This window comes from Channa argus, chromosome 21, assembly GCF_033026475.1.
Source record: "Channa argus isolate prfri chromosome 21, Channa argus male v1.0, whole genome shotgun sequence".
NCBI classification, from domain to species: domain Eukaryota; kingdom Metazoa; phylum Chordata; class Actinopteri; order Anabantiformes; family Channidae; genus Channa; species Channa argus.
The window spans coordinates 7,924,403-7,944,974 of NC_090217.1; the positions used below are offsets into that span (position 1 = coordinate 7,924,403).

General features: G+C 41.6%; 1 protein-coding gene across 9 annotated transcripts in view; it reads right to left on the reverse strand.

The window, feature by feature from the left end:
- Positions 1-20,572, reverse strand: part of pcloa (piccolo presynaptic cytomatrix protein a) — a 54,582-nt gene that overhangs the window by 17,652 nt on the left and 16,358 nt on the right. For 4 of the 9 annotated variants that reach the window (XM_067490467.1, XM_067490462.1, XM_067490465.1 and 1 more), the window contains exons 4-15: positions 19,461-19,661; positions 12,654-16,761; positions 10,789-12,329; positions 7,907-9,977; positions 6,266-6,313; positions 5,286-5,368; positions 5,042-5,117; positions 3,817-3,942; positions 1,566-1,674; positions 1,140-1,204; positions 564-766; positions 61-111 (exon numbers count right to left, since the gene is read on the reverse strand). In XM_067490467.1, the coding sequence (XP_067346568.1) occupies positions 61-111; positions 564-766; positions 1,140-1,204; positions 1,566-1,674; positions 3,817-3,942; positions 5,042-5,117; positions 5,286-5,368; positions 6,266-6,313; positions 7,907-9,977; positions 10,789-12,329; positions 12,654-16,761; positions 19,461-19,661 (8,682 nt within the window). Of the gene's footprint in view, positions 1-60; positions 112-563; positions 767-1,139; positions 1,205-1,565; positions 1,675-3,816; positions 3,943-5,041; positions 5,118-5,285; positions 5,369-6,254; positions 6,314-7,906; positions 9,978-10,788; positions 12,330-12,653; positions 16,762-19,460; positions 19,662-20,572 lie in introns of those variants that run through there. The other 5 variants (XM_067490464.1, XM_067490468.1, XM_067490466.1 and 2 more) reach the window with 4 other exon arrangements.

Here is a 20,572-nt window from a genome sequence, read left to right on the forward strand (position 1 = left end):
AGACAAACATTGCCATGCTATGATATTTTTACTTAAAGATCATTCTTTTATTTCACAGACCTGTATCTCTCCAGAGATGGGGTGGGACAGAGTCTTGGTCCCCTCTGCAGTCTGTAAGAGATGATAGCAACACGCTCAGATAGTGCTCACACAAACCTTAAGGTGAATGTTTTTATATAGTGGGCGTTAATTCTGTAAACTGCTTCTGGGAAAAATGTATAAGTTAATATTTAGGATTATACATATACATTACATACACACATTATGAGAACTTGAAGTTTAGTAACTTGCCCAGGGACACGTTGACATGTGGCCTGGAGGGGCTGGAGATCTAATTGCTTAGATCCCTTAGCCGTCCCACTTAAAATGTAGTAAGTGCAATGTTAGAACATTTGATTTACTGCCGTAAACATACTGTAAATGTAGATGTTATACAAATGCTTTAGAGTGTTACTAATATGCTGTGATCATATTGACATACTGCAAGTTGTGAACTGTTTCCTTTTGAAAGGAGCTTATCTAAAATTGCAAATTCACAACTAACAAAACCCCAGTGGACATGCCTTGCTACTGTGACGTTTCTTGCTGATGGAGGGCGACCCTGGCTGACCGGGGCTGGAGGTTGCCGAAGTGCTGGTGGGCATGCCAGAAGCAGAGGTGGAGGTGGGAGCCTGCTGCTGTGACACTTTCTGTAGCTCAGCTGCCAGCTGCTTAGGGTCAACACCTGGAGACCTGGGAGGTCTGTCACCTGGATGGTTCAAAGGTACTGTACAGTTATAGGTACAGATGCATGCAGTGGGAAGTTGATAAGACATGTTTGACATTTTCCAGTAAAGTACAGAGTCAATGGATTTAAACTAGCAGCCTTTTGGTCTTTCCCCATTAAAGAAGGCAACGTACAGCAACAGAAGAAAACTTGGAAAATGATCAAATGTTCTCAGAATGGATCGGTGTAATTCAGACAGACGGAGGAAACAGGCCACACATAATGCATGGATGAACATAAAAAAGAAAGAATCATTGATGAAAGGAAGATGAGTAGAAATGCTGAGTAATGCAAGAGGCAAACGTTAATTATACAGAAAAGGCAGGCGTAGTGGGATGGGCAAAACTGACATTACAGAAATACTGTAACTCACCTTTGCTGTGCCCCTGGATATCCAGGTGCTGGGAACCCTCAGACTCATCCAGCATGTTAAGATCACTACAACAAAAATGTAAAAGTTCAAATGCAAGTTTAAAACTTGAAGCACAATGTCGATGAGGACGAAGAAAAGGACAACGTTAGCAATCACACGTTGTAACTGGCTGAAATTGGACGTGAGCTTCAATTTAAAAGGTGGATGTTTGGTTGAATTTAGTGTGTGATTTAGGGGGAAATTAAGGGGGAGACATTAGGGAAATGAATATGCAGGAAATGGAAAAATGGCAATGATTAGATTAGAAAGATGATGGCTCAAAACTAAAATGTATTCCAGTGGCTAATACAAATATAACAAGTCACTGAATATGGCATTGAAAAGTAAAACACAGGAGAGAAAGCAAGAGACAAAGGTTGTACTCACAGTCTGACACACACTTCTGCCTCATTACATGGCTGTCCAACAAGCCCTTGTACGTCTTCATAGGTTTTCCCTGTCAGAAGAACACTGTTCCACTCCAGGACTTGCATTCCTGTACAACACATCCAGAAAAACAAAATTACATTATTCTGTGGGGTTTTATATTTTCCATAAACTGTGACGTGCACTGCAAGCATTTCATTTCAAACCAAACTTGATAAATAGATCAGCGATCCGCTCTAACAAAAAAATAAAAAAGAATTGAAGTTGGCCTAAAAGGCAGCATCCTTTGATTTACAGAGAGCAGTCTTTTGAGAGAAAACAAGCTTTGATACTTGTACAGATATGACATGTACATCAGACTGCAAGCCAAAACTGGGGAGACAAATGCTGGTGGCAGCCGAAACAGCAGCTGCGTGACAAAGCTGCTTGTGGAGCACTAAGGCACAACCTGAAAAAATGAACTTGAAAATGACTTTATATTGTTTCAGCTATAAAATTATAATTTGCAACATTTCAAACGGAATGCATTATGGCCTGGTGAGACAACCGCATCCAATCGGATACTGTTTTCTGCAATCTACTCCAGCAATGACAACAGTTCAACCAGCAGTGAAAGCTCACACAGCACACCACAGCAAATCCACTGCATCCTTCAAAAACACAACTCGCACAGTGGCAGCACTTACACCGTTTGAAACAGCTCATCAGGAGGGTCTTCTGTTTACGACGGGAATCTCTCGCTGCATGCGTGAGTGACAGGGAAGCGGTACTGTAGCTGAAATTCAAGCCTGAACTTGAAATTCAACAGACAAACAAGTATGCATCTACGCATCTGACAACATTCTCCACGTTCACACCACAGACCGTGAGGGGCTGAGTTCGCACTGGCAGGACCAAATTTCCTTGCAGCCATTCTTCTCAGCGTTGGTGACAGGCTTATGAGCGTTAACACGGTTGAGTTGTCAGCTAGCAACACTAAAGATGCACCTCTTGAACTGCAGCAATCAACAGCTACATCCTATATCATAAAGGTGCATTTGTGCTTAGAATAAAAGACTTGAGATTAGACAAAGGGCTTGAAGATTAAGACTAGATTATGATAGATGGTGATTTTAGATTTGCCATGCATTGATCTGCATTGATTAAATTCATTAGTTTAATTCATTTCAAAATATTTCTTTTGGATATTAAGGCACTAGTGGTGCAGCTATACTGATGGCAGGATCTAGGGTCGTTAGCAAAGTTAGAAAGCTTATATGCTACATTAACTACACTAAACATTATTCCAGCATGTTAGTTTTGCACGCTGCAGTTTTTACTGGAACCAAATGAGAAGGTCTTGATAGACAGGTCTTGAGAAGAGGAACAGCGATGTAAAAAAAAAAAAAATGGAAGGAGACACTAAAAAGAGCGGAAAGGGCAAAGATTTGCCTATGCTGAAACACATGTGAGCACTATACAGGTCCAAACTGAGCTTTCCCTCTCTCCCCATCTCCCCATTCATATATCACAAGCGTGGCAGCTTGAAAAAGGCTCAGGCCAGAGCCTTATCAGTTGTCCAACACCCTCAACGTGGCTCAACTCAGAGATTAAAGAGGACTATGAGTAGACAGATGGACTAGGAGGGTGAGGAGGGTAACTGTTCCCAGACTCTGTGAAATAACATGACCTGTGTTTCCTGTTAATACTGTGTACAACATCGCAGTGCATCCTCAGGTGATGTCAGCAAGAGGCATGTGAACAATGAAAATGCTGGTTATAGATCTGTGGGACAGTGGTTGTTAGTTACTTGGTGACTTGGCGAGGTTGTGGCTTACATTTTAAAGGACAAATGAATAAATAATAGATAGTTTCTATAAAACAATTCTATTGGAATAATGAATCTAAGAATACATCTTCAAAGCATGTCATAAAAATACTCTTTATATAAAACATATTTAATGAAATATACCATTGTCTACACGAAGAATTTAATTTAATTAAGTTAACCAGCAGTAAAACTACATTGTGATGCTGACATGTGTTTATTGTTGACTTTTTGTCAGAAAGTCAGTTAGATGGCTGCTGGTGACAGCGACCAGCAAAAATGCACATAGGCATATTTATCAACAAGTGAAATTGTTCCTATAGGCATGCAAACAATAAATATACATTTGTGAAACATAGTGATATCATCTTCAGAATCTATATCATTTAGCTTATGGTAACTTTTTTCCACAAAATAAAGAACATTTTGGCAAAAGCAGCTTACCTTCAAGAATCTTTCCTGTTTGTTCTGCAGCTCCACCAGGTAGCACTTTGGCAACATAGGCTCCAATGTCTCCATTACTGCCAGGGACCTCTTTCCCTCCAACCACACGGATACCCAGACCATTACCTGTTTAGGTTAATGGCAGCATCAATTTTACTGCATTCTCAAACCTTCACATTAAACATGTACTAGCCGTATGTCAGCACTTGTTTAGAAAAAGACAATGACAGAATTTGGACACCCTATAAAACTAGATTGAGTTGCGTGCGTTGACAATCTATAAACAATCCTTAAAATATCTATTGAAAAGTGGCAGGAACATGTGTAATTTCAATTAAAGAGCATTTAAAATTGTGGAGGTATGTACAAGGTATAAAATATGACAATTTTGCCACTACAGAAATTAATGTGATATAATGCCTCACAACTTTTTTGTTAAGATGGAAAAAATTAAACTGTTTTAAACTATAAATGTCAATGCAACTATTCCTTAGTTATTGTGAATTTGTAACAGCATGAATCCCAAACTTTGTAGCAGCTAACCAAATTATATATGGATCTATATATGGATCCACCGCTCACACATAAAAAGGTCTTCACCTACACAGAACCAGAACCTTTTGCATTTTAAAATGCACAATGATTTAACATTGTTATAGCAACAGGAACAAAAAGACTGAGGCAAAATGACTCAGTTCAGCACCAGGCCCTCATAAACAAAAAAATGCTTCCTTTGTGGGCTTTTTAATTACATAAGATAATCCAGAGTGTGAGGGATACGCCATTTTGAGCATGGCGATGACTGATGAGCGTGGAAAAGAGCCAAATCAAAAGGGAAGCCAGGAAATGAAATGTCTGCCTGATTTGAGCCTGCAGGAATGCTGTGATGGAACGTAATGGCAGGGGAAGTGACTTGCCAGTTTGTTGAGACTTGGCTTGAATATGATGTGAATAAATGCATGCAAAAGTACTCTAGGCATGCTCTGTAGACCTAATGACATGCAATGATGCTTAGAATGTGTTCATTTTATTCCTTTTTAATTATTTAAATCAGAACAGTGCCTACTGTAAACTGTACATATCCGATGCCGTCAGTAAGCAATGTAATCAATAAAACCTAATGTATGCAACACTGTCAATAACACACTGGTTTGTAATACACATTTTTCATACGCACAGCATGCATGCTGATGTTGTTGTTACTGAATGAACTGGGATACTTTACCTGAGACACTACGGTCTTTGGGATCCCTCTGCAGTTTGACCCTGAGGTGAGGGAAGGGGTAGTACGGGCCTTTTCCCTGTGGTCCATACACAATGGTGAGATGTCATGTATGTACAACATGTCTATGTATGTACATGAACATGTATGTGGAATTTATGTGCCATGGACTTGGTTTACAGTATAAGTGGGAACTTTACTACAATGCCAGTGTGTACAGTATGTGCAGGTGTTCTGCCAGTTTCACCTGTCTCTTCTCTTGGCCGTTCTCGGGCCTCCCATCTCTAGGTTTGTCAAACCAGTCTGTCTCTTCTCGTCTAAGGTGGTAGGCTTCAGGAATAAAAACAAGCACTACTTCATAACAGAACACTTTGCTACTGAAGATGGGTTTTAGCTCATAAAAAGGTCGCATGCGATTAACCACAACTGTATTTGTGAGAAGCTCATAACACCAACTGATTGGGCTACAAAATATGATAAGGGAACCAAGAAGTAATGAATCTATTAGTTCCTGCTTTTAAAAAAAAAAGGATGCCAAAAAAGACTTTTCACAGGTACTTCAAAATAATTTAAAAATATTAATTTATAAGTAATTAAACCAGTATTAGTACAACCAGACGCATAATCTGAAGCTGTACACTGGTCAGCCACCACATAAAAACAACAAATAGTTGAAGTGAATAACACTGATTATGTTGTCACAATGGCACCTGTCAAGGGGTCCGATATATTAGGCAGCAAGCGAACAGTCCGTTCTTAAAGTTGTGTTAAAAACAGAGCCACGGAGGAAACTTGCATCTTACAGGGCTTAAAGGATATGCGGTTAAGATCTTGGTGTCAGATACCAGAGGGCAACTTCAGAGCTCTTATCGAGTCCATGACTCAATGGCTCAGAGCTGTTTTCATGTTGTGGCTGATCATTGTAATGCAGTCATTGTCTGAATAAAAATGCTGGGTATGTAAATGTTTGTCATTATTTTCCAGTTGGTGGGAAAGTCAGTGGATTTCTGCCAAAGTACTGTATCTCTTACTGTAATGTTTGTAAAAGCAGTATGATTAGAAGTGCAAATTCAGGTAGATTAGTTAATGAAATAATTGATTTATTAATTTGTCATTTTATCACAGTCCTAAAACCTTCCCAACATCTGGTTATCATCTGTTTTCCATTTGTGGTACAGGTTAATATGTCAGCAAATAGATGACCAAATAACTGAACTAATACTCTACCACTGGTTGCATCATCTCTGTTCAAAGCCATCATGGAATCACTTAGAGCTGGAATCAAGGCAAATGGGTTTACATTGCAAAAAGTGACGGAATCCATATCATCCTATTTTCAAGTAGTTATGCTGCATTTAATTCAATATATCTGGGATGTTTAAACTTCATAATCATAAAGATAAAAGTTTATTGCATCTTGTTCTATGAAAACACTTTTTTCAGCTTAGCAGGTGGCCAGTTCATTGCTACTTTAGCGGAGCATTAAAAAAATTATGTAATTATTATAGTGAGGGTTGCAAGAGCAGACACAGTCAAACTATATTTAACTGTTTTTGGCATTAGTGTGTGAAGAAGTTTTAAAAGAACAAAGTGTAGTAAACAGAGATTCATTCACTGCTTCTTACTGCTAAGAAAATGATTGAATAAAACCCTGTTCAGCACATTTGAGAAATACTGGCTGCTGGGAGCTCAATACACATCATGTACTCAGTGATGGAAAGTGTAAGAATTCTATCCTGTTTAATAATATAAAATATATATTCTGTATTTATACAAAATACCGATTATACTGATCAATACTAATAAAGGGGGTTCATTTTAAATACTGTGAGGCAGTAACATTTTCAGCAATTGCACTACAGAGAAACAGTATGTAGCAAATAACATAAATATAATATAATAATACAGCAAAATATAATAAAAATGTATTTCATGCAACATAAAGTCAGCGACACAGACAAGTAAAACATGGAAGTTAAAGTTTTCCATTTATTACACGTGTACAAACCAAAAAATCATGCATTTCAAACATAAAGCCAGTCAAGCCCTTCTCCTGTTCTACAGTACAAGAACTATAAATTATAATTAAAAATTAGATATTCTTCCCATGGAGTGTCATTATAATGTATATCTATATAATTTTCTGATGTTGAAATGTCATAATTGATCATAATTTAGGCTAAATATAATAAATACTAATCGACTATACACATTAAACATAAATGAGCTAAAAACCGTATTTTCACAATTTTCTGTTGTTTTGAAGAATTGTTTTAGAATAATCGGCTCAGTTGACAGAACCATATACATTTTGTGGGGGGAGGCACTTTGTAGCTGTATAATTTGTGAAAAAATGTTGTCTAAATCTGATTTAAGAATTGAAGGAGAATTTTAGTATTGTGGTGTAACAAGCAGGATTAAGCAGCAAAGACTCGAAACAGCTACAAATAACAGCAAGCTCTAGATAAAACAGCAATTGCTATTCAACACAAGAAACCTCCCACACAATGTAGCTCATGCAGTAAACTGAATAGGGCATTATTACATAAAGTTTTGGAATGCAGACAGAAACAAAGTGAATATATAGAAAGATTTGATAAAACAAACGTTACAAAGTCATGCATGCACAGCAGCTCTAAACAGACAGACCAAACCAGAACACAAAAAGATACAAGTTAAAGTTCAGGACAGAAAAATGAAGAAAGTTTGAAATGTCAACAAGTACATGCAGACATTTAAATAATTTACCAACGCTAAACATTGTCAGTGTTAATAGTAGATGCATGCCAGACAAACCATAAGCAGAAACACTCAAAGATGAAACATTCAATAGGCAAATAATGACAGTGTGATGTGTCTGTTTTTTACCTTCACTATCTGACATGGTGCCCTGAAGGTCATCCAGGAGCACATAACCCCTACCCCTGGTGGGTTCTTCCCTGATATGTTGCTGCTGCTGGGAGTCCTGCAAAGACAGGCAGGAGCCAAACTGGTCCCTTGAATCAGCTGAGATGGGTGGCAGAGGTCCTGCTGATGCACGGGCCATGCCCATAGGCTGCCCGACAGGGCTCAATGGACTCTCCTCCTCTGAGTTCTGGGCCACTATAGGTATCCGACCACGCCCACTTTGCACAATAGGAAGGCTGGTGGGTTTGGTACGACCAGAGGGGGTTTGATAAGTTGGTCCATCTCCAGATGGTTCACTGTCCCCCTTAAGGCGCAGTGAGGAGCTGGAAGGGTCCCTTTTAATAGACAAATCCAGGCCATAACAAGAGGTAGGCCTGGATGAGGGTCTCGAGCGGCTACCACTAGGATAGGCAGAGTCCAGCCCTAAGCTGTGGCCCAAATTTAGTGACCCAGCAAGGTTGGCACCCAAGGTAGATCCAAGGTACTTTTGCTGCTCTGCAATATTCTTGCGAAGGCCAAATGTAATCTCATCCTGCATGAGCCTGCTGGATCTTGGGGATGCACTGGTAGAACCCAAATAAGTGTTATAATCTGTTTCCAAACCTCTGCTGTCTGTAATAGAGGAATACTTGGAAGAGATTTTAGGATCCAATAGTGGAGTCTTATGTTTTTGGTACAGCATAGATGCTGGGAGTTGTTTAGCTGCCTGCTTCTCTAGAGTAAGTCGACTAATGCTGTACTTTTCCGACTTTGGATATTGTCTTTGGGAGTAACTAGAGATGCCCGTGCTGGGGGTATAGTAGTGCTGGGAGAGACCTGTCAGTTGTTCTAAGTTTTCTGTTCCACCTGTACTTCTCCTAAACTCTTGCTTGAGCTGCTGCTTCAGGAGTTTCAGTTCATAGGGTTCTTCCATTGTATCCTCTTCATCAGGAGTCTTTCCAAACGTATGAAGTCTGGAAGTGGATCCCAGATAGTCAGTAGACCCCAGATCTGCAGCACTCCTTCGCAGCAGCTTCTCTGCCTTGGCTAGCTCTCTCTCAGCCAGACTATAAGATGAAGACAGAGCTGTGGATCCTTTTGCCAGTTCTGCAGCATCTTCCAACAGCATGTAACTCCGAGGTGTATGGTGATCTACCTCTGTATAATAAGAATCGGAGACAGCTGACATTGGGCTACTTGCTATACTTCCTACATCCAAGGCTCTGAGGTCAAGATGGTTACCATATTTGTCATACTTGACTCCCAAATAAGCTGATGATGTTGGATCAGGCTGGCGGCTAATGACATCATATTTAGTTGCATCCAGCTCTGAGAGGAGGGCTGCTTGTCTGGCAGCTTTCTGCTGCAACAAGAGCATCTGGTGGTAACTCTGCTGCTGGGAGCTGGTAAGGGAGGGGACAGAGGAGTATATTGAATGAGACTGGTAAGACTGAGGAGCCTGGTAGAGAGTCTGCTGGTATTGGCTTTGAGGGAATTGGTACTGGGAGTATTTTCCATACTCATGTTTGGTTTGAGGTGGGACAAAGTCCTCCAATTCTGATTGCGGAGCCGTCCTGGGACGTTCAAGGCCATGACTTTCAATCTCTTCATCCTCACCGCCACCAAGACCACTTCTAGTCTCACGTATGTTACTAACTTCACTGTCTGACATGTAGTCTCTGTCCTCAGCAACACTCTGTAAATAGGCCCTTTCTCTTTTCTCTCTCTCCTTCAGCAGTGCATCTTTTCGGCGATTAATGCCCATTTCCAAGTATCTAAGCTTAGCATCAATCTCTTTCTCCTCCTCATCTAGCTCTGCTTGCCTTTTGCGAAGCTTAGAAGACTCACGCTCCACCAGATCCAGCTCACGATCAATGTCCTGTAGGATCTTGGCACGTGCCATGTTGGAATTGCGACACATTCTCCTGCGAGCAGAACCAGTACTATATTGTGTCTGGCCACTAGTTGTTGACTCATCTTCTGACGGTGGATTGGGGAGTGTCCTCTTCACCTTTTTTTGAGTGCCTGTTGGTGTGCCACCTGAGCCTTTCCCCTGTAAGAAAAATACACTAAAAATTAAAAAAAAAAAGTTTGCCTAATGTGTATATTCCAATGAAATAAAAAAAAAATAAAAAAATTATATAAAATAAAATATTTTCCAATAAAACAAACCTAACAAAGGTAACTGCTAAATTTGGCATGATCTTAATTATGTTATTAAGTTTAAACAAAGAAAATTGCATACATTTTATTATATTTTTTGTTTTGTGTTGTGTTTTTATTATATCTATAAGCTCAATTTGTTTCTGCTAAGCTAAGCTAATTTCCCAGAAGTTTATGTATATATGAGATTCTCAAAAGTGAATTGCTCAGGCATAAGACTTTTAGGATAAGACGTTTAGGAGGAACATAGCTAGACATCTATGTGAGTATGCATAACCACAATTTTTTCTTTTATTCCTTAGATTTTTTAGACAATTTTTTAGAATTTAAATTAGACTTTTACAAATCTTCTTAGATCCTTTTTTCTATCATCTATTTAAATTGCATTTAATTAATTTGTATTGAGTTCTAATAAGCAGTCAATGCAGAAGCGGGAGTTAATCATCACTTCTGAGTTGATCCTTGAAGTGACAGAATATGGCAGCAGTATTCCCAGTACTGAGTCACCATGTGATACAGTATTTTGTAGATATTAACTTTAGGTTTAGGGCAAGAATAACTGAGTCTTAAAAGTCATAAAAGTATGGTTTTATTAGAGGTTACAGGAATAATATATACACAAACAAGAGGTGTCCTGTTTTTCTGTGATTTTTGTTATTATCTAAGTTGTTTCTCATATTACCAATTAAAGTTATACTCACAGAATAGCTATCACCATACTGGGTGCCAGATGTTGCCCTCTCTTCTCCTGTTGGACTCATTGGCTTAGGGTCAGACATTGACCTCTGCATGGCTTTTGGTCCCCTGGGACTTGCTGGAGAAGTCTTTGATGGATCTGTACCCCCTCTTAGTTTTTGTGGGCTTGTATCACCCAGTGATTTCTCATATGACACGAATTCCATGGATTTGCTAGGCGATATGCAGGGGGATATGGGGGAATAAAGCACTTTTGGAGATTTAGGAGGAGCTTGAAGTGTAGAGGAATCAACTTTGAGGTTAGGAGACTGCTCTATTTCTAAGGGGGTAGGTCGTTTCTTTGGTGAGGTCCTTTCAGAGTCAGACAGTTCCATCCTGGTGTCCATTCTAATGTTCCCCTCTGTATCTGTTTGTATAGAAATCTCAGTGTGGGCTTGAAGAGATATCTCTGACTGTCCACCCCTCTCACCCCTGGCAGTGCGTGGCCGGCTTTGTCGGCTTCTGGTCTGAGCTTCCCATTCCTCTTGATCCTCATCATCAGTCTGCACACAACTGTCAACACTTTTCTTTACGCTTTTCTTTTTTCTCCCTGCAGTGTAAGCTTTGCTGACTGTCTCTTCCTCTTCATCTGTCTGGCACCCACTCTCTGTAATCTTTCGGGACAGCACCGTGCCATCAGGTCCTAAGACTATTGCTTCCTGGATGCCATGCCCAGATACGTCCACACCCGGGTACATTTGCCGAAGCTTTTGTTCTTCTAGTTGAATACGCAGCTGCTCTTGGAGTCTCTGAATCTGCTCAAGCTGCTGCTGTTGTTGGGCATAGGTTTCTTTCTGCATCATAAGGTGAGCCTGTCTTTCCTCTTCTTGTTGTGCCAGGATTTGCTGCTTCATGACCTGCAGCTCTTCTAGTTCCTTCTGTACCAGGAACTGTTCTTGCTCGCGGAACCGCTGAATCTCCTGACGCTCCCACTCTAATTCCTCAGCCAGTCGCTGTTGTTTCAGTTTCTCCATTTCAAGCCTTTCACGCTCTACTTGATACTGGCCATCACCTGGAACCATGGGTGACGACAAGGCCTCCAGTGAAGCAGCTATGGCCTCCAGGGATGCATCAGTATAGGTGTCAAGAGATAACGAGGTTGTTGCTGTGCTGACTGCATCAGCAGCAGTAGTACCCCCTCGAGAGATCTCCAGATTGAGTGGGGAATCTCCTTGTTCTTTTGCAGTAATGGAGATGGTAGACAGGAAACTATGGGATCGTGTAAGTGGCAAGTTCTGCAGGTTGGACAGGGAAGGCATGGTGTCACTTGTATGCATACCTGAAAGGGTGTTGTATGTTGTACTGAAGATGGACCCAGGTTGGGTAGTAATTGCATACGTAGATGGGATTGGTGCTGCAACAGAGGAATAGACCACCCCATTTGATGACCTCAAGACACTGCTTGTACCAAAGAGTGTACCAACAGCACTGGTGTCCCTAGTTAGTGGATAAGGTGGTATTGTCATTTCTGTGTATGTCCCTTTCTTGGAGTAGTCAACAGCTTCACCTGTTAAAAGTCAAAAATATCAGTTGAGTCCAAATAATGCAGACCTATGCAATATGAAGCAAGCCATACATAATCCAACTAATGAACACACGGTGGAAAAAGAAAAACATCCGATGTTGAGAAGTGCAACAAGCCTAAACAAGGTGTGCAGAAGCAGCATGCAGGCACATGCAAAAATATTATGATACGATCACAGAAAAAAAATTAAAAATATGAATTGTCCATGCACAAAAAACAAACAAAAATTGATGCATTAGCCATGAATGAGTGGTGTCAGCTCAAAGTGACATTTAAGTGACAGGTCTGCAATGTCACCGCACTGACCTGCATCAGAAGTCTTTGCTGAGGTAAGATCTACTGCACCCTCTGTGGTGCCATTGAAATTATAGCTGTTTTTACTTTTGTAAAAGAACAGGCCAGCTTCTGCTAGGTTGGTATCTGACATCGATGGTTTAATTCCACCGAACCCTCTCACACTATAATGCGATCGATCATATTGGTAATGGTCATCACGATATCCAAAACGGTCTTCAGGCAGTGGTATGGTAGGTTGCTGAGTGGTGCAGCTTCCTGCAAATGGGAGCTTATACACAACATCACAACATACAGCTTTTTTTCCAGCAGTCAGGTCCACTGGTTTGCCATCATCTGTGATTACAGCTGTGACCACTTCTGCAGAACCAGCATCCACTGAGACCACAGTGGTGAATGGTTTTGTTGTGCTTAGGTCAACAGCTCCTGCCACTGTGGTTGTACCAGTAGTTAATCCATTAGCAACACAACTTGCAACAGTGGGTGCGATAGTGACAGGAATGGTTTGGAAAGTTCCTCCACCTGTGCTTGATCCAACTGATAGGTTAATAGGGATCTCTGTACCAGCATGAGTGCAGGGCTGCAAATCAATTGGCCTGTATATAATTTGGGAAACAGGCTCAAATACTTTGTTTTTGGTTAGCTGAAGGGGAGCTGAAGATACCCGGGTGATGTCTATGCTGTCACTTCTCTGGATTGTGGCAGCACAGGTCACAATGGTGATGCTATCAGTCACTATAGAAACAGTGGATGATTCAGCACTGAGGTTGACCACAGGTGACTGGACTGCACTGTTTTGACGACTAATATCAGTTGTAAAGGACTGATGTCTTGATTCTGGGCCAGATGTTAGATCCACACCATTCATATGTGATTCTGGGTCCACTTTCATAGTTCTAAGATCTACCACCTCAGAAAGTTGAAAGCCCTGTCCATTCTGGGCTGGCAACTGGGCCTTAGGTTTCTCCATTAAGATTGGAACCCCATTTGCCCTTGGAGCTGGCACTGGTGGTTGTGGCCTTTCGTGAACAACAGAAACTGTGGTCCTTTGGACTTCTGTGGTGACCACTTGAGAAATGAGGTTAGGCAGGACCACAGGTGGCTGGGCTGAGGCAGATACAGCCTCGATTATGTGACAAGAACTAGATACATGTTTTTCGGGGCCACAAATCTCTTGACTTTCAAATGATTCTGTGACTCGGGTGTAAGCCAGAGGCACCCGGGTTGACTGAGTGATTGTTGGTTGTGTATGCTGCTGTTGATATAACTGAGGTGGAGGCTGTGATTGGTGATAACTTTGGGGTTGAGCTTGGTGTGAAGGAAATGCTGGGCCAGGACTAGAGGGAGCATGAGTTGAAACACTTTCTACTGGGGAGCTGGGCTGAGATGGCAGTGTGATAACTACATATGTGTCACGGAGATTGCTGGCATATCTTGGAGATGAAGGAGACTTTGGTGAGGGTTGGAATGGCTTGGTTTCAGCAGAGGGGCTCAGATTCAGGGCTATGTCAGTTGAACCAGTGGGAAGTACAGTGGGCCTTGGTGGATGTGGGGCATGTGCAGGTGAAGAAGGCTGTGAACCAGGCTTTGGAGCAATTGGTGGTTTGGCACCTTGTCCTGGTCTGTGACTATCCCCGATCCCAGAAGGAATTGATGGCTTTGGAGGAACAGGAGGGGGAACGTGAGGTTTGTATGTTGGTGTAACTGCTTGTCTTGTAGGTGGTCCGTGGGATGGAGCCATGGCCACTGTCTCTGGTCTGACTGGTGATGCTGTCACCTGAGGTGGAAGTGGAACTGGAGGCTTCCTAGGAAAAACAGTAGGTTTTGGTGGGGTGGGAGGAGGCAGTGGTGGTGCAACAGGTACTTCTGCTTTTTCCTGAGAATTAGCCCTACGCATGACACTTGGCTTAGGGGGCACAGGCGGGGCAGTTGACACTACACTAGGGATACTGGGTGTGTATTGGGGAACTGTGGGCAAGGGTGACACACTGCCAATAACAGCGGTTGATATTTTTGGGAGTGCACTTGATAAGTCCACAACATCAGCATGGGATACTAAGATTGTGGTCTGACGTTGCTCGTCTGATGTAGATAAGGGAATATCCCCAGAACACACAGTCACAGGCTCAGTTTCCATAGCCAGTGTAGTGTCTGATGCGGCAGTTACATCGTCTTCCTTTTTAATTATGCTCTCATCATCAGAAGACAACTCTCCTGAAGAGCACTGGGTCACCTTTAAGTCCGGGATGGGGCGCAGTGCTCTTCTAGAAGCAGTGGCTTCAACTTCGGGCTCATGCTGAGTTGGACTTGTTCCAGGAGTCAGCACTCTTTTCATTAGCTCTTCATAGGCAGTTTCAGCATCCAACAATGGCCTCCCATCTTTATCTACTTCACTACTTGTGACTTCACTGCTTTTGGAGAAAGTAGTCTCAGCTGGTTGCAACACAATTTCTGGCTTAGTGGTTTCTTTTTTTGGCTGCATATTTTGATATTCCTGCTCCAGCTGCATGAATTCCTTCCTCTTCTTTATCATGTCTTCATAAACTTCATCTGGTGATCTTAGCTTCTTGGGCTGAGCAGGAACAATAATCTTATCTGATTCCCCAAGATCACCTGTTGAGTTGTCAATAAGGGATGGATAGGCATAGTCTTCAGCGAAAATACCTCCATAAAGGGACTGTTTTCCTGGTTGAATCTCAACTTTGTCAATTGTTGGAGACTTTGCCCGTAGCATTATTTCCTCATAGGCTTCATCGGCAGATTTAAGAATTTTTTTCTGTGATGTATCTGTATTTTGATCCTCTGTTGGTGAATGAAGAGATACTGACATTGGCAGCTGATATGTTTTCTGGACTGCTGCAATCTTTGATGCATGGATTTCAAACCCTTCGGGATCTGATTCAATACTGGGGGAGAAATCAGAGCAAGATGATCGTCTGATCTCCTCCATTTCAGCTTCTTGCCTCAACTCTTCAGTTGGTGAGGCATCTTCAATGGGGGAGAGATTGCTTGGTGGTGTCTTTGGATGCTCTCGTCTCCTCTGGGCTCGAATCTCCTCTTTGTCTTTCTTCGATTTTTTTCCTGAGCCTTTCTGTTTTTCTTGCTCCCTGAGCAGCTCCTCTTCTTCCCTTAACTCATCTTCCTCAGAAGAGTCCTCTATTGTTGGCAGCGTTTGACCAGGCTGCCTGTGTTTGGCTTTCCTATGTTGTTTACCCTCACCAGAATGGATCTGGCTGGGACTACTACTGTCACTGTCTTCATCCAGTGATGAGAGGGATGTAGGGGATGTCCCTGGAGTAAAGCTGGATGCATGTAAACTGGATGAACCCTCACCTCTAGATCGATCATCTGGAGAGTCTGTAAGGCTTTCCATTTCAGGCTCTCCATCATCATTTAGGGTACGTATAGGGGTGCTGGTTGCATTTAGCTCCATAGTTTGGAACTTGCGAACTGCAGTACCACACTGATGCTCTTCCTCTTTTGGTTGTGGCCCGTCATCTTTGTCTGTAACTGGTTTATCCAGTGAGCCACGGAGTTGCTTATCTTCTTCATCATCTGGACTTATAGAACTTTTTTTAGTAAGTCGCCTGGCTTTTCCTGATGTGCTCTTATCTACAGCCTCTGTTTTCTTGTGTTCTGTTCGCCTCTTCTCATTGTCTTTGATCTTTCGCCGAACTAGGTTTTCCTCATCAGATGGGGAAGCATCCTCGTTTTCACTCATTTCTATGATCTGTTTTCGGATAAATTCCTCATCATCCCCTGATATTGGGCTCTCTTTTCCAAAGCTTTCGCTGCTATCATCCAAGGAATCTGCCCTGACATCCATGGGCACAAGGAGCTTTTTCTTTGCTGTACCTTTAGCATTCTTCTCAGAAAGTTCTCTGTCATCCTCTGAGCTTGGAGAGTCAGGTGAAAGAGGAAGCACCTCTAATTTACGTCTGGTCTTTAGGGTGTCAGTTAGTTTTTCCTCCTTATCATTTGGTTGTGTGCCAGCCTGGGCTTCAAGAATGGGAAGGACTGTGCTTTCCAGCTTTGCTAGGTCTGATGGGCTAGTGGGACTTCCACCCTTCATGGTTATTTCTTTCTCTCCAGGCTCTTTCAAGGTCTTAAATGTTTCTACCTGTTGGGATGAAATAAAACATAAACATTTTTCCTCACACAATGCAAAAAACACAAACTTTACTAGTTACAATAAGAATGTTTTTTTCACATAAGATAAAAAATTAATGATCACGTGACAACAAGACTATTATATAAGACTTAGCAAACACTTACAGCTGCACTGTGAACAGAACTTTGAGGCATTTTAATTTTTTTATATGATTACACACAATTGCATAATAATACACAATTAGCAACACTAATTGTCCAGCACACAACCTGTATGCCTATTACTATGTTAAGATATGAATTTCTAAATATATTTCTATTGTAGTAGAAATAAAGAAAATGATGTGCATGTGATCTAACACTATTTAGGCTTCATACTAAGATCACCTCAGTCATTGCATCTTCACTGGGCTTTTCCAGGGGTTGCGCTTTAGGCTCGTTTTCCTTCCCCATGTTAGTGTCTTTGTCTCTTGTGCATTTGTCCTGCTCACCAATTATAGAAACTGGGATTTTAGGCGCTGTGACAGGGGCTGAAGCTACTGATGCAAATGCACCTCCCGGTTCAAAAGCTGTCTCTAAAACTTCATCCACCTCTGATTCTGGTTTCTCTCCTACATCAAACCGCGCAGTGCCATCATTGTCGCAGACTGCACTCTTCTCTGATACTGAAATAGTTTCCCGGGTTTTTCCAACAACAGGTTGTGACTCAGTTTCTTTTTCATCTAGTTTTTCTTCATTGTTTTTGATTGGCAGCTCAGCAACTTTCCCAGTTTGTTTCTCATCACTGTCTGTCAGAACTAAAATCTCCCTCTTCACCTCATGACTTTCAATAATGCTGTTTGTATTCAATGAGCCAACATGCATCTCATACTGAAATGATTTCTCTTTGCAGACTTTATGTTTGGCTTGTATCTCACCAATACCAGCTGAGGATGACACCATTTCAACACTTTGCACTGGCTCCTTGACACCCACCATTTCTTGGTCTTTACAGTTAAGAGGTGATGGAGCAGATAGAACCACTGGTTTGTCAGAGTTATCATCTGCTTTTAACAATTTATCTATAGGTGTCTGATTGTCCTCTTTCTCTGCTTTGTCTTCTGACATCTCTAGTAATGGTACGGTCTCGACAAAGCTTTCCTCGAAATGTGATGGCTCATTCTTTCCTTTCTCTTTAAGTATATGTGCTTCGTCTTTTGGGATTTCTTCAGTGGTAGTTGGAGCTGGCTCTCCCACTGATTCTGAGTCTTTTCTCTTTGTTACAGGACAAACACTCCCTTTTTCGCTAGAGGTGGGGGCTGGACTCAACTCTGCAATATAGCCCCCCTCCTCCAGAGGTTTCTGATCATTTGCTTTCTCAAGTGTTTTCTGTGCAGTCTCGCCTGCTTCAAAGGCTTTCTCATCATCAGCTTTTACCTCAACTGCCCTATCTACAGCTGACTTCCTCTGAATTTCCTCCTCTACAAAAGCTTTGTCATTAGATAATTTATTCTCTGTTGCTGCCTTCTCAATAGCTTTCCCCTCCGTTTCTTTCTCCTCTTTTTCAACAACTCTCTTCTTGACATTTTTATTTTCTGCAGTGTCTTGTATTGTTTCTTCACCAGCTTTCTCTGAAATATTCTGCTTAACCATTTCCTTTTCAGTAAGGACTTTCTCCATAATATTCTCCATGCATTCCTCTGCTAAATCTTTGGTTTCTGCTTCAACTGGAGCAACATGAGGTGACGTATTTACCATGTCAGGTGCAGTGAGCTCTGTGTTTCCAGGGGCTACAGGAGATGCATTTTCTACAATGTCAACTGGATGATGAGGAAGCTGTTCTGTCAATGCTGGCTTCTCTAGCACTGCTTCTGGTTCTGTCTTTACTTTATCAATATTGTCATTCTTGAGATCAGGTATTACACTGTCAGCCTTCAGGTTTGTAGTGATAGGTGTTTGCTCCACATTAAAACCTATGTTAATTCTCTCTGATGGAGTTTGACCTGCTGCAGGAGACTGGGCTTTCTCAGTTGGCTTACCAAGTTCCGACTCTATTATGTTTTCATTCATTGTGGCATTTCTACCTGTATTGTCTGACATTGGATCCTGCCAAACACAAAGTCCATGCTCTATCCCCGCTGAGGTCAAAGCAGGCTTTGTCTCAACCAAATTCTTATCCCCTTCTGTAAGCTCCACTTTCACTTTATTTGTCAGCGGAGCTGCAGCATCACTCTGGGTTATCTTGAGATTTGGCTCTATTTCTACCTCAGCAAGGACTGTTGTCTCGTGTAAACTGGTATTAGTAAATAGGTTTTGCATCTCACTTTCCACAGGGAGAGAAAGTCCTGTCGCTTTCTCAGAGCTACTTTGTTCTTGCTGAACTGCTGGGAATTCACTGACAGGTGCACTCAGTGTTTGATCATCAGCATCAGATGGCTCTGTCTCGGGGTGAGGCTGACCCTCCTCTATTTTCTCAAAGCTGTTCTGTTGTTGCTGAAATTTGGGGATTGCAGGGACACTTTCGGATACACTCCCTGAAATCTGATCTATCTGTTGAGCATGAATTACAGTCTCAGACAATGGTTCAGCTGCTAGTTTTTGTTTTTGTTCTTTCACCTCTTGTGTTTCCTGAGGGTTACTATCAACAGGAGGGACACTAACAGAAAGAGATGCATCGTGATCAGGCAAAGTTACTAAGCTATTAGGTGAGGGAGTGGTTGCAGGTAATACCTTGGTTTCAGGAGTTGGTGGGGTTAGGTCTGCTGCTTTTACTACAGGTTTGCTATCTACAGCAGCAGGGGCAGGGGTAGAGGAGGGTACAGGAGCAGGAGCAGGTTGCTTCTTTGGAGAAGTCATGGCCGGAGGTGGCATGTCTCCCAGTTGGCCTGACATGGCTCTTTGGGTCTGACAGTTGAGGCAAAGCCACTCTTTCTGTAAGACAAAGACCAGAACAAATTGACAGTAAATAATATAAAGTTTAAACAAAAAAACATGCATTTTGATTCCTGGCAAGGCTCTTGTATACAGCATGTGTGAAGCATAGTTTGAATTGCACCAAATAACAACACTCCTAGAACATAATAATCAGAATTTGAAATGTATTCTTTTCATGCTAACACAGCAACGTGAAATAAAATGTTCCTACATATTTAAAACATTATAGTGAAAAGGCCCCAGTGTGACATCTTTTATTTCAAGGGAAGCTTTTATATTTAGGCGACTTAAGAGAGACGAGGATGCATAATGCATTGTAATGGGACAGAGGTTTACCAAAACATGTCAGGAAGGGTTAGGTCTGTGCAGACCTTTCATGAAACACACTTAACAAAGAGACTGTGCTTTAATGTTTTTATTTGATTGTACAACTGCAAAAGTGTTTATATCCATGCTTTCAACGTTAAAGTATTGCAGAAAAATAATTTGATCCTGACTCATTCCTTAAAATCACCAGGGAAGTATTCCTTATCCAAATCCCAGTCCTGCTGCCTGCAGTGGAGCACAAGACGGACACTTTGAGGGCACAGCTGTTCTACTCTGCCATCTCAGCTATGCTATATCTGTCCTATTATTCAATTACTCTATATTTTTATGTACTCAGTTACAGACAGATACCTAAATAAGCATACCTAGACCAGACCAGAAAGTGTATTATGGGAACCTGAGACATACCCATCTGCCTCAGACACACACACGCACACACACAGTACAGTGACTCTGAGGAGAGTTAACAGTCAGCATGTTTTTAACCATTCTCCACTCTGACGTGTTCTAACATCCTTCTGTAACTCCCCTCTTCCGAAAGCCGTTGCCTGGCTTAACATCAGGGTTTATGCTAAATTTGG